A 14061-nucleotide genomic window follows, 5' to 3' on the forward strand; every position below is an offset into this window, starting at 1 on the left:
GGTGAGGGCGTGGGGGTGGACAGGAGGCCTCACCACCAGAGGCCTTCAGGGCAGGCGTGACCCAGGGTGCATGGTCTGGGGGCAGGAGGGTGGCAGCATGCCGCGTGTGGCATCCAGCGAGTGCCCCGGGTCCCAGGCCCCCGAGATGGGAGGTCCGAGCACCTCATGTGGGGCAGGTGGATCCCCGCGGCCTGCCGGGAGGGCTCTGGGCCCAAGGGTGCCCCTGCCGAGGTTGGTGGCGGTGCTGTTGCGCGGACCAGCTGGAGGAAGGGCTGGATTTGGGGGTGTGTCTTGCGGATGGACAAGGTGGGACTTGGGGCCTTTGCTGTGGCTCCTTGCAGGGCCCTCAGGTGCTGGCATTGAGGTGATTGTGAGGAGAGTCCAGCAGTGCGCCCAGCCCGGCCCTGGCTCAGAACGGCCTGGGAGGGGCTCTGGCTCTGGGTGTGCCTGCTGGGGTGGGGGCGCGCGCCCACTGCTCACCGCCTCGCTCTCGCAGGCCGAGGATGAGGAGGGGTACCGCAAGCTCATCGACCAGAAAAAGGACAAGCGCCTGGCCTACCTCCTGCAGCAGACGGACGAGTACGTGGCCAACCTCACGGAGCTGGTGCGCCAGCACAAGGCCGCCCAGGTGGCCAAGGAGAAGAAGAAGAAGAAGAAGAAGAAGGTGCGCCAGGCCCTGGGCGGGCGGCACCCCCCACCGCAGGCCGGGGCGGGGCCTGACTCTGTCTGTCTTCTTCTTGCAGAAGGCAGAGAACGCAGAAGGACAGACGGCGGCCATTGGTCCGGATGGCGAGGTGAGGGGGGGGTCCCGAGGGCTCCCCGGCTGCTCGCTCAGGGCTGTGCCACCCTGCAGACCTGCTGCTGTGCACGTGCTGCCTCACGGTGCCGGCACTTGGTCGCAGGCCTGGACGAGGTCGGGAGCCGCCCGGAGGCTTGCTGTGTGGCCTTGCCCAGGTTCCCACGGTCACCTGCACCTGTGTCCCAGAGTGGAGCCCATGTAGCTCCATGACACGCAGACCTCGTGCTGAGGCTCTGCCAGGTGTCTCCCAACACCCCCACTGCAGCAGAGAGCCCGGCTCGCAGCTGCTGGGGCCCTTCATGGTCCAAACGGCCCCTCGCTTTTTCTTGGCCGTGCTGACCTTGGCGTTTGGAAGTGCAGGTTGGCTGCTCGTCAGGGCCCCTCGGTGAGGCGTCTGACCGTTCCCTTGTGCGCACGTTTTTGGGCAGGAGACCTCAGAGTGACCCCGTGTCCTTCACGCAGGGGGTGCATGACGCAGGTCGTGAGGTCACAGCTGATGGCGTCCTTGGCCCTCAGTGCCTGCCAAAGGCGTTTCCTGCCAGGAGCCCTGCAGGCCGGGCTGCAGGCCCACGCGTGGTGGCTCCTCCCACGCCTGCCCAGCTCAGCGTCCGTCCTGAGTGCAGTGGCGGCTCTCACTCCCGTCAGCCCTCTGCGCTTCTCTCTTGCTCTTTTCTCCCCGATTTGTCGTGGCCATAGGCTGCTAATCCTTTTTTTTTTTTTTTTTTTCCAAGATGTATTTATTTATTTGAAAGGCAGTTAGAGAGAGAGAGGCAGAGAGAGAGGTCTTCTACCCATTGGTTCACTTTCCCAAAATGGCCACAACAGCCAGGGCTGGGCCAGACCAAAGAGCCAGGAGCCAAGAGCTCCTTCCTGGTCTCCCTCATGGGTGTGGGGCCCAGAAACTGGGGCCATCTTCTGCTTTCCAGGCGCATTAGCAGGGAGGTGGACTGGAAGTGGAGCAGCTGGGATTCGAACTGGAGTTCATATGGGATGCTGTGCCACAGTGCTGGCCCCTCTAATTTGTATTTATTTGAGAAGCAGAAGGCACAGAGGACTCCCATCTGTCCGTTCACTCCCCCAGTGCCTGTAACAGCTGAGGACGGGGGAGTGGCCAAAGCCAGGACCCCGGAACTCAGTGTGGGTCTCCCACGTGGGTGGTAGGAGCCCAGCCGCTCGAGCCATCAGTCTGTCTCCCAGGATGGACATTAGCGCCAAGCTGGGGGTTGGGAGCTGGGACTCACCCCCAGGCCAGCGTGGCGTGCGGGCATCTCCACTTACACCCTAACTGCTAGGCCGAGTGCACGCCCAGCTAATGCAGTCTTGCTTCCTGTATTTTATTTTACTTTTTAAGATCGATTTATTTATTTTGAAAAAGTTACAGAGAAGGGGAGAGAGAGGGAGAGAGGTATCTTCCATCTGCTGGGTCACTCCCCAGATGGCAGCAGCAGCTGGGGCTGCGCCAAGCCAAAGCCAGGAGCCTGGAGCTCCCTCTGGGTCTCCGCTGTGGGTGCAGGGCCCCAAGCACTTGGGGCGTCTTTCATGCTTTCCTAAATGCCTTAGCAGAGAGCTGGGTCAGAAGAAGAGCAGCTGGGACTTGAGCCTGTGCCCACTTGGGGTGCCAGCTTCCCAGGCGGTGGCTTTACCTGCTGTGCCATGAGGTCAGCCCTATTCCCTTCCTCTCTTCCTCTCCCTCTCCCTCTCCCTCTCTCTCTCTCCCCCTCTCCCTCTTCCTTTTTTTTTAAAATTTTTGACAGGCAGAGTGGACAGTAGAGGGAGACAGAGAGAAAGGTCTTCCTTTTTGCCATTGGTTCAATGGCCTCCAATGGCCACCGCGGCCGGCGTACCGCGCTGTTCCAATGGCAGGAGCCAGGTGCTTCCTCCTGGTCTCCCATGGGGTGCAGGGCCCAAGCACTTGGGCCATCCTCCACTGCCTTCCCGGGCCACAGCAGAGAGCTGGCCTGGAAGAGGGGCAACCGGGACAGGATCGGTGCCCCGATTGGGACTAGAACCCGGTGTGCCGGCGCCACAAGGCGGAGGATTAGCCTGTTAAGCCAGGGCACCGGCTATCTCCCTTCCTTTTTGCATTGAATACTACTTCTCCTCTGGCCCCTGCCCAGGGTGGGTGCGGCCGCCGTGTCCTTTGGCCAGGTCCTCTGCCGCCCTTGAGCACTTCCTCCCTCACCAGCTCCTCACTGCTTTCCTTGCCCAAGCCCTGGGCTGCCATTGCCTCAGGGAGTCCTGGTTTCTTTTAGATAAGAATATTTAGAAATCAGGATGTGGCTGGGTGTGAACACGGCTGGGGGCATCGCTGCTTCCAGGTGCTCCAAGCCAGTGGGTCTAGGAAGTAGGCTATGGCACCTCGTGCCCGCGTTGCCGGTGACATGTGCCACTGTCCCTCAGGACCTGTGCCCGCGCCGGCCCCCACCCTCGCCCAGGGTACCCTGTGCCCGCGCCGGCCCCCACCCTCGCCCAGGGTACCCTGTGCCCGCGCCGGCCCCCACCCTCGCCCAGGGTACCCTGTGCCCGCGCCGGCCCCCACCCTCACCCAGGGTACCTACATCCTCCAGTATGTGGGGCCGTCTACGTAGCTGTCACTCATGATGTCTAATACGTGAATGCTGCGTGGAATACTGGCCGTGCTGCACAGTCGAGGGACCACTGACCAGATCCGATTGATCGGCGGTTGCTTGGCTCTGTGAATGTGGAACCCAGCATGGCGGCGGCCACGTTAGCGATCTGGAGGTCACACGGCTCTCGCAGTGAGAGTCCATCTCCTCTGGGCTATTTCTCTTCTCCCTCTGCGTGTCTCTCACATCAGGAGCCCGCGCCGTCGGCCGGGATCCAGGATTGGTTTGCTTGTGTGCTTAGTCCCAGACACAGGAAGTGCCTTCGGGGCCGCACAGCTCAGCCACTGTTGGTTGATAGCTCCTCCCGCCGAGGCTGGGTGCTCTCGGTTCTGAGCTCAGCAGACTCCGGAAGGGGTCTCCCTTCCTACCTGCCTCCATGCTCCGCTCGGCACGGCGCCAGCCCCCCACCCCCACACTGATTGGTTTTATGTATTCACTCATCACGGATTTAGATTGAGACACAAGCCTGGTTCCAAAACTCAGAACTGTGCAGTGTGGGCCGCCCCGAGAGGGGCTCTGTGCCGCCGGCCTGTCTTCCCCATCGTTCCTGCCTGCCCCTGTGGGAGGGGAGGGTGTGAGAGACGTGGAAGGAGGAGGTGTCTCCCGTGCGTGCTGCTGGCCAGGCGAGGTGGCAGCAGGGCCTGTCCCCCTGAGCTCCTTGGCCTGCTTTTTTTTTTTTTTTTAAGATTATTTATTTGAGTTGTAGAACTAGAGAGAGAGGGAGAGGCAGAGAGAAAGGTCTTCCATCTATCTGCTGGTTCACTCCCCAAATGGCCACAACAGCTGGAGATGGGCCGATCTGAAGCCAGGAGCTTCATCCAGGTCTCCCAAGCACTCGAGCTGCTTTCCCAGGCCATTAGCATGGACCTGGATTGGAAAAAGAGCAGCCGGGACTCGAACCGGTGCCCCTGTGGGATGCTTGGCGCTGCAGGCGGCTTTAGCCCACTGTACCACTGCGCCTGCCCTGTGCCCTGTGTTTTGTAACGTCCCTGCCATAGGGTGGCTTCCATAGCGTATTTGAATTGATACATCCTGAAGGAAGGCTTCATCACCAGCCATGAGACCGGCTCCCTCGTGACCTGCACAGGGTCCCTGGCTGGTGCCTTCCGTCCTTCCACTTCACCTCCTGGTTTGCTGGAGCCGTCTGGGCCCACCTGACCCAGTGAGGCCCCCACCGGGCGCTTCCCCTGCCAGGCCGGGCGATCTCTCTTCCCCGTGGCATTCTGACAGGCGTGGAGTGAGCGCGTCATTCTGTCCGTGGCCGTGGAGCTGGTGTCCTCCACTGGCGCACCTGCTGTGGGAAGCATCGTGGACCTCACGTTCGCTGCCGCCGTGTCCCAAGGTGGGAGGCTGAGTGGCTACGGCGGTGAACTGAGGACTTACCTTTGCCCTGCTGGGGCCTGGAGTCTGGGGGCCCAAGGGAGCTGGCAGCAGGGTCGGTTCCTGGCGACAGGGGCGTCCTCCATACTGGAGCACTGTTGCCATCACGAGGAGCCCACCCTCAGGCCCTCCTCTGACCCCCGAGGGGCGTTGTGTTGGAGGTTAGGACCTCTAACCCATTACTGGTCGGGCCCCTCCTAGGGGCGTCCTGTTGGAGGTTAGGGCCTCTAACCCCTTACTGGTCGGGCCCCTCCTAGGGGCGTCCTGTTGGAGGTTAGGGCCTCTAACCCCTTACTGGTCGGGCCCCTCCTAGGGGCGTCCTATTGGAGGTTAGGGCCTCTAATCCGTTACTGGTTGGGCCCCTCCTAGGGGCGTCCTGTTGGAGGTTATGGCCTCTAACCCCATTACTGGTCGGGCCCCTCCTAGGGGCGTCCTGTTGGAGGTTAGGGCCTCTAACCCCTTACTGGTCGGGCCCCTCCGAGGGGCGTCCTGTTGGAGGTTAGGGCCTCTAACCCTGTTACTGGTCGGGCCCCTCCTAGGGGCGTCCTGTTGGAGGTTAGGGCTCAGTGTATGGATTTGGGGATGCAGAATTCGGTCCGTAGCAGATGCACAGGTTCCGGGGGGGGCCAGAGTCGCAGAGGGAACGGCTGGGCAGGTAACCCGGACACGTCTGACTCTACAGCAGCATTTTCGTTGACGTAACAGTTTTACACCTGAGGGGGCTCCAGAAAGCACATGGGGAAGTGCAGAGAAGCTAAGTTTTTTTGTGGCACGAAGAATTGCAAATTCCATGCATAGTTTCTTCATACTGCGCAGTTTTTGTGAACTCTTTAAAGATCCTTGTTATATGTGGATATTAGAATTTTTTAAAAAGATTTATTTGAAAGAGTTTACAGAGGAGAGGCAGAAGCAGAGCGAGAGGGAGGGAGGGAGAGGGAGAGACAAAGAGGTGTCTTCCATCCGCTGGGTCACTCCCCAAACGGCCACAACAGCCAGGGCTGGGCCAGACTGAAGCCAAGAGCCAGGAGCTCTGTCTGGGTCTCCCACGTGGGTGCAGGGGCCCAAGGACTTTTGTCATCCTCCGCTGCTTCCCTGGGTACATGAGCAGGGAGCGGGACTGGAAGTGGAGCAGCCGGCTCTCGAACCACCGCACTGCAGGCGGCGGCTTTAGCTGCTGGAGCACAGCGCCGGCCCCGTCAGGGAACCTTGCGAGTGCCCCTCTATGAGGGCCAGTGGCACTCAGGTGCACGTGTACAGGCGTGGTGATTCGATCAGGGAAAGTGCGTTTCCGTCACCCCAGGCGTGGGGCATCTCTGTCGGGGGAATGCTGGGCACTGTCCCCCAGCCGTGTGCGGCGAAGGGTGCAGGGAGTTGTCACCCATGGTGGAGCCGCTGTGCTGCCCAATGTTAAACCAACTGCACGGCCCTGCTGTGGCCATCCTCGTTCCATCTGCGTCAAGTAATTTTTTTAAAAAAGATTTGTTTTATGTACCTGAAAGGCAGAGTTAGGGAGAGGGAGAGACAGAGGTCTTCCATCTGCTGGTTCACTCCCCATATGGCCACAACAACCAGGACTGGACCAACCAGGTCGAAGCCAGGAGCCAGAGTCTCCATCTGGGTCTTCCACGTGGATGCAGGGGCCCAAGCACTTCGGCCATCCTCCGCTGTCTTCCCAGGTGCCTTAGCAGCAATGGATCGGAAGGAGCAGCCGGGGCTCAGCTGGCGCCCATGTGGGATGTCGGCACTGCAGGCGCTGGCTTTACTTGCTTCGCCGCAGTGCTGGCCCGTGACAAGTAATTTTGTTGGAAATGTCCCGTTGAATCCTTGCAGAAGGTTGTGGCTGGCATGGAACTGCTCCAAAGCCACCTGGGAGGCCGGGGCCGGCCACTCCCGGAAGCGTCGTTCAGGGGCTCTAGGGGAGGTGGTGCAGCTGTGCGCAGTGGCTGCATCACTCGGCCGCCGCTGTGTTCTCTGCCTTGGGCTTGGCTCTGCGTTCGAATCTCCTTGGGCGCTCTCTGGAATCAGTGATGCCTGAACCTCACTCTGTAGCCGTTCCTCAGAAGCCTGCTGGAGGTTAGGGCCTCTAACCCGTTACTGGTCGGGCCCCTCCTAGGGGGGCTGGAAGCCCCTGACTGAGGAAGCTGGGGAGCCCCTGGATGGGCCGGGGCACGGCAGCCCGCAGGTGGGCAGTGCTGCAGTGAGCTCTCGGCTGCCTGGAGGCGACCTCGCAGCTCCCGGTCCTGCTGACGGGGAGCGCACAGAAACCAAGGCTTAACCCAGAAGTCTTCGCCAGTAAATTTTTATTTTCTTAGTGTTTGTATTTTTTTTTTTTTCAGAGATTTATTCATTCACTTGAAAGTTAGAGCTACACAGAGAGAGAAGGAGAGGCAGAGAGAGAGAGGTCTTCCATCTGCTGGTTCACTCCCCAACTGGCCGCAAGGGCTGGAGCTGCGCAGATCCAAAGCCAGGAGCCAAGAGCTTCCCCAGGTCCTCCCACAAGTGTGTAGGGGCCCAAGGTCCTGGGCCATCTTCCATTGCTTTCCCAGGCCACAGCAGAGAGCTGGATCAGAAGTGGAGCAGCCGGGTCTCGAACCAACACCCATATGGGATGTGGGCACTGCAGGCGGCGGCTCTACCTGCTGTGCCGCAGCGCCGGCCCTGTATTTGTTTTTGTATATCTGGAAGGTAGAGATGGAGACAGCTCCCATCTGCTGGTTACTCCTCAGATGCTTACAGCAGCAGGCGCTGGCCAGGCCAAAGGAAGCCATAATAAGGAACCCAGAATGGCGGGTGGCAGGCACCAAGCGCTTGAGCCATGGCCTGCTGCCTCCCAGGCTGTGTGTCAGCAGGAAGTGGGACTGAAGCAGAGCTGGACTTGGCCTCAGACACTGCATTTGGGCTGCCTGTGTCCCACGTTGTTGTCAGAACCACTGTGTCAAAAGCCCTCCCCACTCCCAGAAATGAGAGGGAGACGCCTGTCCACAGTTGGTCTTAACGAGGAATTCGGTCCTGGTCACTCAGTGGACCGTGTTTTGTGTGTCAGATGTCTCTGTGAGCTGCTTATGGGAGAAGAATGAGGACCCTTAATGAAGTCCCCAAGTACAGCACCAGGGAAAACGCTCGGGGACAGAGTGAACCGTGGGTCACTTGTGCAGGAACCAGGGAGGAAGTGGAAGTGCCTTAAGTCCTGGCCTCTTAGCGTGGTTGATCTGGGAGAGTGCCCGGGGCACGCCTGTGGAAAAAGAAGCCTTCTGACTAGGGGCCAGGCGGGGGAGGAGCGTGTCACCTGTTTGAAAGTTAGAGCGCACCTGTCAGGCCAGAGCAGCATCTGTGGCTTGGGTAAGTGGGCGTATGCTTTTACTAAATTGTTAGTACGCAGCCGTCCACTGGTGTCGGCAACGATGGGTTCCACAATCCGTGGATGCTGCAGCGTTTTCTGGTACGGGCCTGGTATCTACAGCATAGCCTCCCTAGGCGACTGATGCTGCCGATGCGGTGCTGGGTTTTCGGGGGGAGGGAGGACCCGGGGCTGACCGCGCTCCACCGCACTCGGCATCGCCAGCCACGTTTCCTGCCCATTGCTGACTGTGGAGTTGACGGCTGTTGTCTCCTGGGAGCCCGAGATGTGGGGGCCACAGGATGGCACAGCATCTCACTGGAGTAACTGTTTTCCAGCCTCTGGACGAGACCAGCCAGATGAGCGACCTCCCGGTCAAAGTGATCCACGTGGAGAGCGGGAAGATCCTCACGGGCACGGATGCCCCCAAGGCCGGGCAGCTGGAAGCCTGGCTCGAGATGAACCCAGGGTGAGTGGCTGCTGCGTCGCTGGGGGTGGGGGCGCCCCGCCGTGGTTTTCCTGCCGTTTGGACATCGGGCTGATTGCTGGGGAGAGGGGGTCCGACCGGCTCTAGGAACTCTCTGTTAAATTGCGAATGTTTCCCCAGGTACGAAGTCGCTCCGAGGTCTGACAGTGAGGAAAGCTCGGAGGAGGAGGAGGAGGAGGTAAGGGTCCTTCCCCGAGTGTGTCGGTCACTGTGTGTGCTCTCACCCCTCTGCTCGGGCTGGGGCTGGGGGCTGGGGGCGGGACTGGCCGAGAGCCCTCCTGGCTGGAGGCTGGTGCTGTGGCGCTGCACCGCCCAGGCGGCCGTCTCGCGTGTGACTGTCTGTTACAAGTGAAGTGAGACGGGACGTGCCCGCCTCTGGTCCGCTGCGAGAGCCTGCCTGATGCCAGCGTGCCGTGCACGTGGAGCTGTCTTTCGGTTTCCCTGGGGTCCCCTGGGTTCCTGCGGATTCAGCGTTCTCTGGCCGTCTGCAGTGTACAGGCGTGTCCGTGTACTCCGTGCTGAGATTCTGGTGGGGACAGGTGGGACACCCCATTTCCTGCAGCACTCGCTAGTGTGCTGCTTACGAAACTACACTGCATTTATTTACTTTCATTTTAAAATGCTATTTGAAATGCAGATTGACAGACAGGAAGACAAAGATCTTCCATCTGCTGCTCCCCAAATGGCCACAACAGCCAGGGCTGAGCCAGGCTGAAGCCAGGAGCCAGGAACTCCATCCAGGTCTCTCTTCCGGCTGGCAGGGCCCAAGTCGTTGGACCATCTTCCCGCTGCTTTCCCAGGCACAAGAGCAGGGAGCAGGAATCTGAAACAGCAACCAGGACTCGAGTTGATACACCAGGATGGGATGCTGGCCTCCCAGGTTGGGGTTTAACCCACTGGGCCACAACGCTGACCAAAGCGTCCAGGTTTTTTTGTTTGTTTGTTTTAAATTTTATTTGACAGGTAGAGTTATAGACAGAGAGAGAGAGGTCTTCCTTCCGTTGGTTCACTCCCCAAATGGCCAGCATGGCCGGCGCTGCGCCTATCTGAAGCCAGGAGCTTCTTCCTGGTCTCCCATGGGGTGCAGGGCCCAAGCACTTGGGCCATCCTCCACTGCCCTCTCAGACCACAGCAGAGAGCTGGACTGGAAGAGGAACAGCCAGGACTAGAACCCGGTGCCCATATGGGATGCCGGTGCCGCAGGTGGAGGATTAACCAAGTGAGCCACAGCGCTGGCTCCAGCGTCCAATTTTCATATCCAGTGCAGTTGACTGAGGGCCACTGTTCAGTTGCTACTTATTTGTAGACCACTAACACTTTTTTGTAATTTTTTTTATTTTTGCAATTTTTTTTTTTTTGGTATTAGAGAGTCAGAGAAAGCTCCATTCTACCGGTTCACTCCACAGATGACCACAGTGGTCGAGGTTGGGCTGGTCTGTGCTGATACTGGGAGCCAGAAACTCAATCTGTGTCTCCGACGTGGGTGGCAGGGCCCAAGGACTCGAGCTGTCACCTGCTGCCTCCCAGGGTCTGCATTAGAAGGGAGCTGAAGACAGGATTGGAAGCAGGACTTGAATCCAGGTATTCTAGTACGGGGCACAGGGATCGGACAGCATCTTAATCGCTAGGCCAAACGCCCGCCCTGTTGTGATTTATTTTTACTAGCGTTATTGAAGCCTGACTTCCACGCTGTAAAACACACTATTAGGAGTGTACTGTCAGTGATTGCTGGTGACTACAGTCTTTGTAGGGTTTCTGTTTGTGAACTTTTTTAAAAGATTTGTTTACTTATTTGAAAAACAGAGTTACAGAGCGGCAGAGGCAGAGAGATAGGCCTTCCATCCACTAGTTCACTCTCCAGATGGCTGCAGTGACCGGAGCTGAGCCGATCTGATGATGGGAGTCAGGAGCTTCTTCCAGGTCTTCCACGTGGGTTCAGAGGCCCAAGCACTTGGGCCATCTTCCACTGCTTTCCCAGGCCATAGCAGAGATCGGAAGTTGAGCAGCTGGGACTCGAACCGGCGCCCGTATGGGATGCTGGCACTGCAGGTGACAGCTTTACCCGCTGTGCCACATGCCAGCCCCTTTGTGGGGGTTTGTTACACATGGAGTCACGTCAGACGTCTTGGCGTTTCTCCTGTGTCTGAGGTCACCCCCCTTGCTGGGTGTCAGGAATTTGTCCCTCTGCGTGGCTGCTGGGGAGCAGCCGCTTTCTTGATCCTTTCCAGGTGACAGACATCCGTGCGTTTGTGTCCCCGTCTCGTGCTGTCGCGAGTCCTGCTGCTGTGAGCGTTGGCAGGCATGTCTGCGTGTGGACATAGGTGGTCATTTGTCTCGGGGAGATACCTGGAGTGCAGTGGCTGGGTCGTACGTTTGTCTTTCTACGAAACTGCCCAGATGTTTTCTGGGGGCTGTACTGTTTCACGGGCTCCAGTTTTTCCATGTGCTCCCCAGCACGTCTTCACTCCTCTAGTAGGGTGGGCTCCCTCTCACTGTGGCCTCCATTTTCATTTTCCTGTAACTGGAGGTGCTGGCCATCTTTTTTTTAATATTTTATTTATTATTTATTCGAGAGGTAGAGTTACAGACAGTGCGAGGGAGAGGCAGAGAGAGATGTTTTCCATCCGCTGATTCACTCCCCAAATGGATGCAACGGCTGGAGTGGAGCTGATCTAAAGCCAGGTGCTTTCTCCTGGTCTCCCACGCGGGTGCAGGGGCCCAAGCACTTGGGCCTTCCTGGGCCACAGCAGAGAGCTGGGTCGGAAGTGGAGCAGCCGGGACTGGAGCCGGCCCCCATATGGGATGCCAGCAAGCAGGCAGAGGGTTAACCTGTGCTACGGTGCCAGCCCCATGATCATCTTTCCATACACACATAGGCCCTATTCCTAGATCTTCTTTGATGAAAATTGTTCAAATTTTTTGCCAATTTTAATTGGGTTGTATCTTACTGCGTTGTAGGAGTTCTTTATATTTTAGATACTTGTCTTTTTTAAAAACTTTATTTTGGAAGGTAGAGAGACAAAGACAGATACACGTAAATATTTATTTATTATTTGAAATGGAGAGTTACAGAGAGGCAGAGGCAGAGAGAGAGAGGGAGGGAAGGAGGGAGGGAGGTCAGTTTTCATCCACTGGTTCACTCCCCAAATGGCTGCAATGGCTGGAGCTGGGCTGATCCAAAACCAGGAGCCTGGAGCTTCTTCCTGGTCTCCCACGCAGGTGCAGGGACCCAATCACTTGGGCCATCTTCTACAGCTTTCTCAGGCCACAGCAGAGAGCTGGATCAGAAATGGAGCAGCTGGGACTTGAACCTGTGCCCATATGGGATGCCAGCACTGCAGGCAGCGGCTTTACCTGCTGCACCACAGCGGTGGCCCCTGCAATTTTTTTTTTTTTTTTTTTTTTTGAAGATTCATGTATTTAGAAGGCAGAGTTACAGAGAGAGAGAGAGAGAGAGATCTTCCATCCACTAGTTCATTCCTCAGATAGCTGCAATGTCTGGAACTGGGCTGATCCGAAGCCATGAACCTCCTCCATGTCTCCCATGTGGGTGCAGGGGTCCAAGCACTTGGGCCATCTTCCACTGCTTTTCCAGGCCATAGCAGAGAGCTGGATCAGAAGAGGAGCAGCCGGGTCTTGAACTGGCGCCCATATGGGATGCCGGCATTGCAGGTGGTGGCTTTACTGGCAGTGCCACAGAGCTGGCCCCGGGGCCCCACAGTTTTGTTTTCTTAATGCTATCTTTTGAAATGCTGCAGTTTAAGTTTTATGAAGTCTAACTTGTCATGGTTTTCTTTTATGCCTGTGCTTTTGGTGTTTTATCTCAAGAATTGTTTGCCTAACCCAGAGTCCCAACAGGTGTTCGGCAGGAGTTGTGTTTGGCAGAGTAAGCTCCTAGACTCAGGGCCATCTGGGTCCATGTCTGTGTGTGGTCTGAGGGAAAGGTCTGTAAGTTTGTGTTCTGGCTATGGTTATCAGTTTACTCAGCACATTTGATAAAATGACTGTTTTTGCTCCTGTGGATTAGTGTGGACACTTTTACTGAAAGTCCCTTGGCTACAAATGTCAGTTTTTATCTTTGATTTCTCAGTACTGTTCCACTGATGTCTAGATCTGTCTTTTGGCCACTCCCAGACTCGTCTGAATTTTTTTAGGATTTTATTTGATTTGTTTGAAAGGCAGACAGAGGAAAAGAGATTGTCCATTTTTGGTTTGCTCCTCAAAAGGCCTCAATGGCTGGGGGTGGGCCACGCTGAAGCCAGAAACAAGAAACTCCATCCAGGTCTCTCACTTGGCTGGCAGGGCCCAAGCACTCAGGCCATCTCAGCTGCTTTCCAGGCAGGACTGGAAGTGGAACAGGTGGAACTAACTGGCACTTGTACGGGATGCTGGCATCTCGTAATAGAGGCTCAGCCAGTGTGCCATACTGTGGTGAATATCATTGTTTCTCTGAATTTCATTTCTGGGTTGTCTCTTGCTGTTACTTGGTAAGGAAACTGAGTTTTATATTTTGTCTTGTATCCTGTGAACCAGCTAAACCCTGATAGGGTTTTCTGTGGATTCTTTAATATGTTCACGTTCAGAATCCTGCCTTGTGTGATTGAGGAGTTTGCCTTCTTCCTGTCTCTGTGTGTTTACTGTCAGCCCTGTTGCTCTGGCTGGGTGATGCTGATCTTCCTGTCTCTGTGTGTTTACTGTCAGCCCTGTTGCTCTGGCTGGGAGATGCTGAGCGAAGGTGCCGAGAGCCAGTGTCCTTGTTTGCCATCTGAGGGGCTGTGGCCAGTCTGTCTCTGTTGACGTCATGGGTTGTTTTTTCATAGCTGCTCCTTATCAGGTTAAATTGTTATCTGCTTCTAGTTGGTTGGGAATTTTTGCTCATGAAGGAATCCTAAACCTGTTTTTGAAGATTTATTTATGTATTTGCAAGGCAGATCCACGTAGGACGAGGCAGAGATCTTCCATGTACTGGTTGACTCCCCAGATGCTCGCAACAGCTAGGACTGGACCAGGCCTAAGCCAGTAGCCAGGAGCTCCATCCGGGTCTCCCACATTGGTGGCAGAGACCCAGGTTCTTGGACCATTACCTGCTGCCTTCCCTGGCACATTTGCAGGGAGCTGGATTAGAAGCAGAGCTGCTGGACTTGAACCAGCTCTCTAATGGACTGATGTTGCCCGCAGTGGCTTAACCGGCTGTGTAACATTGCCAGCCCCCAAACATTTTCCAATTTCACTTGTGTTTATTTTTGTTTTATCTTTAAAGATGTATTTATTTATCTGAAAGGTAGAGTTAGATATCTTCCAGCTGCTGGTCCACTCCCCAAATGACTGCAGCATCTGGGAGCCTGGAACTCCTTCCAGGTCTCCCACCTGGGTGACAGTGCCCCAAGTACTTGGGCCAACTTCTGCTACCTTCCCAGGCACGTTAGGGAGG

The 14061-nt window shown here is 56.8% G+C and overlaps 1 protein-coding gene across 6 annotated transcripts in view; it reads left to right on the plus strand.

Annotated features, from left to right (window-relative positions):
* The window catches only part of SMARCA4 (SWI/SNF related, matrix associated, actin dependent regulator of chromatin, subfamily a, member 4), an 86669-nt gene that overhangs the window by 26096 nt on the left and 46512 nt on the right, over positions 1-14061 (plus strand). For all 6 annotated transcript variants that reach the window (XM_062179548.1, XM_062179545.1, XM_062179547.1 and 3 more), the window contains exons 10-13: positions 497-664; positions 744-794; positions 8482-8612; positions 8751-8808. In XM_062179548.1, coding sequence (XP_062035532.1) covers positions 497-664; positions 744-794; positions 8482-8612; positions 8751-8808 — 408 coding nt within the window. The remainder of the gene's footprint in view (positions 1-496; positions 665-743; positions 795-8481; positions 8613-8750; positions 8809-14061) is intronic.

This window comes from Lepus europaeus, chromosome 20 (genome assembly GCF_033115175.1).
Source record: "Lepus europaeus isolate LE1 chromosome 20, mLepTim1.pri, whole genome shotgun sequence".
In the NCBI taxonomy this organism is placed as follows: domain Eukaryota; kingdom Metazoa; phylum Chordata; class Mammalia; order Lagomorpha; family Leporidae; genus Lepus; species Lepus europaeus.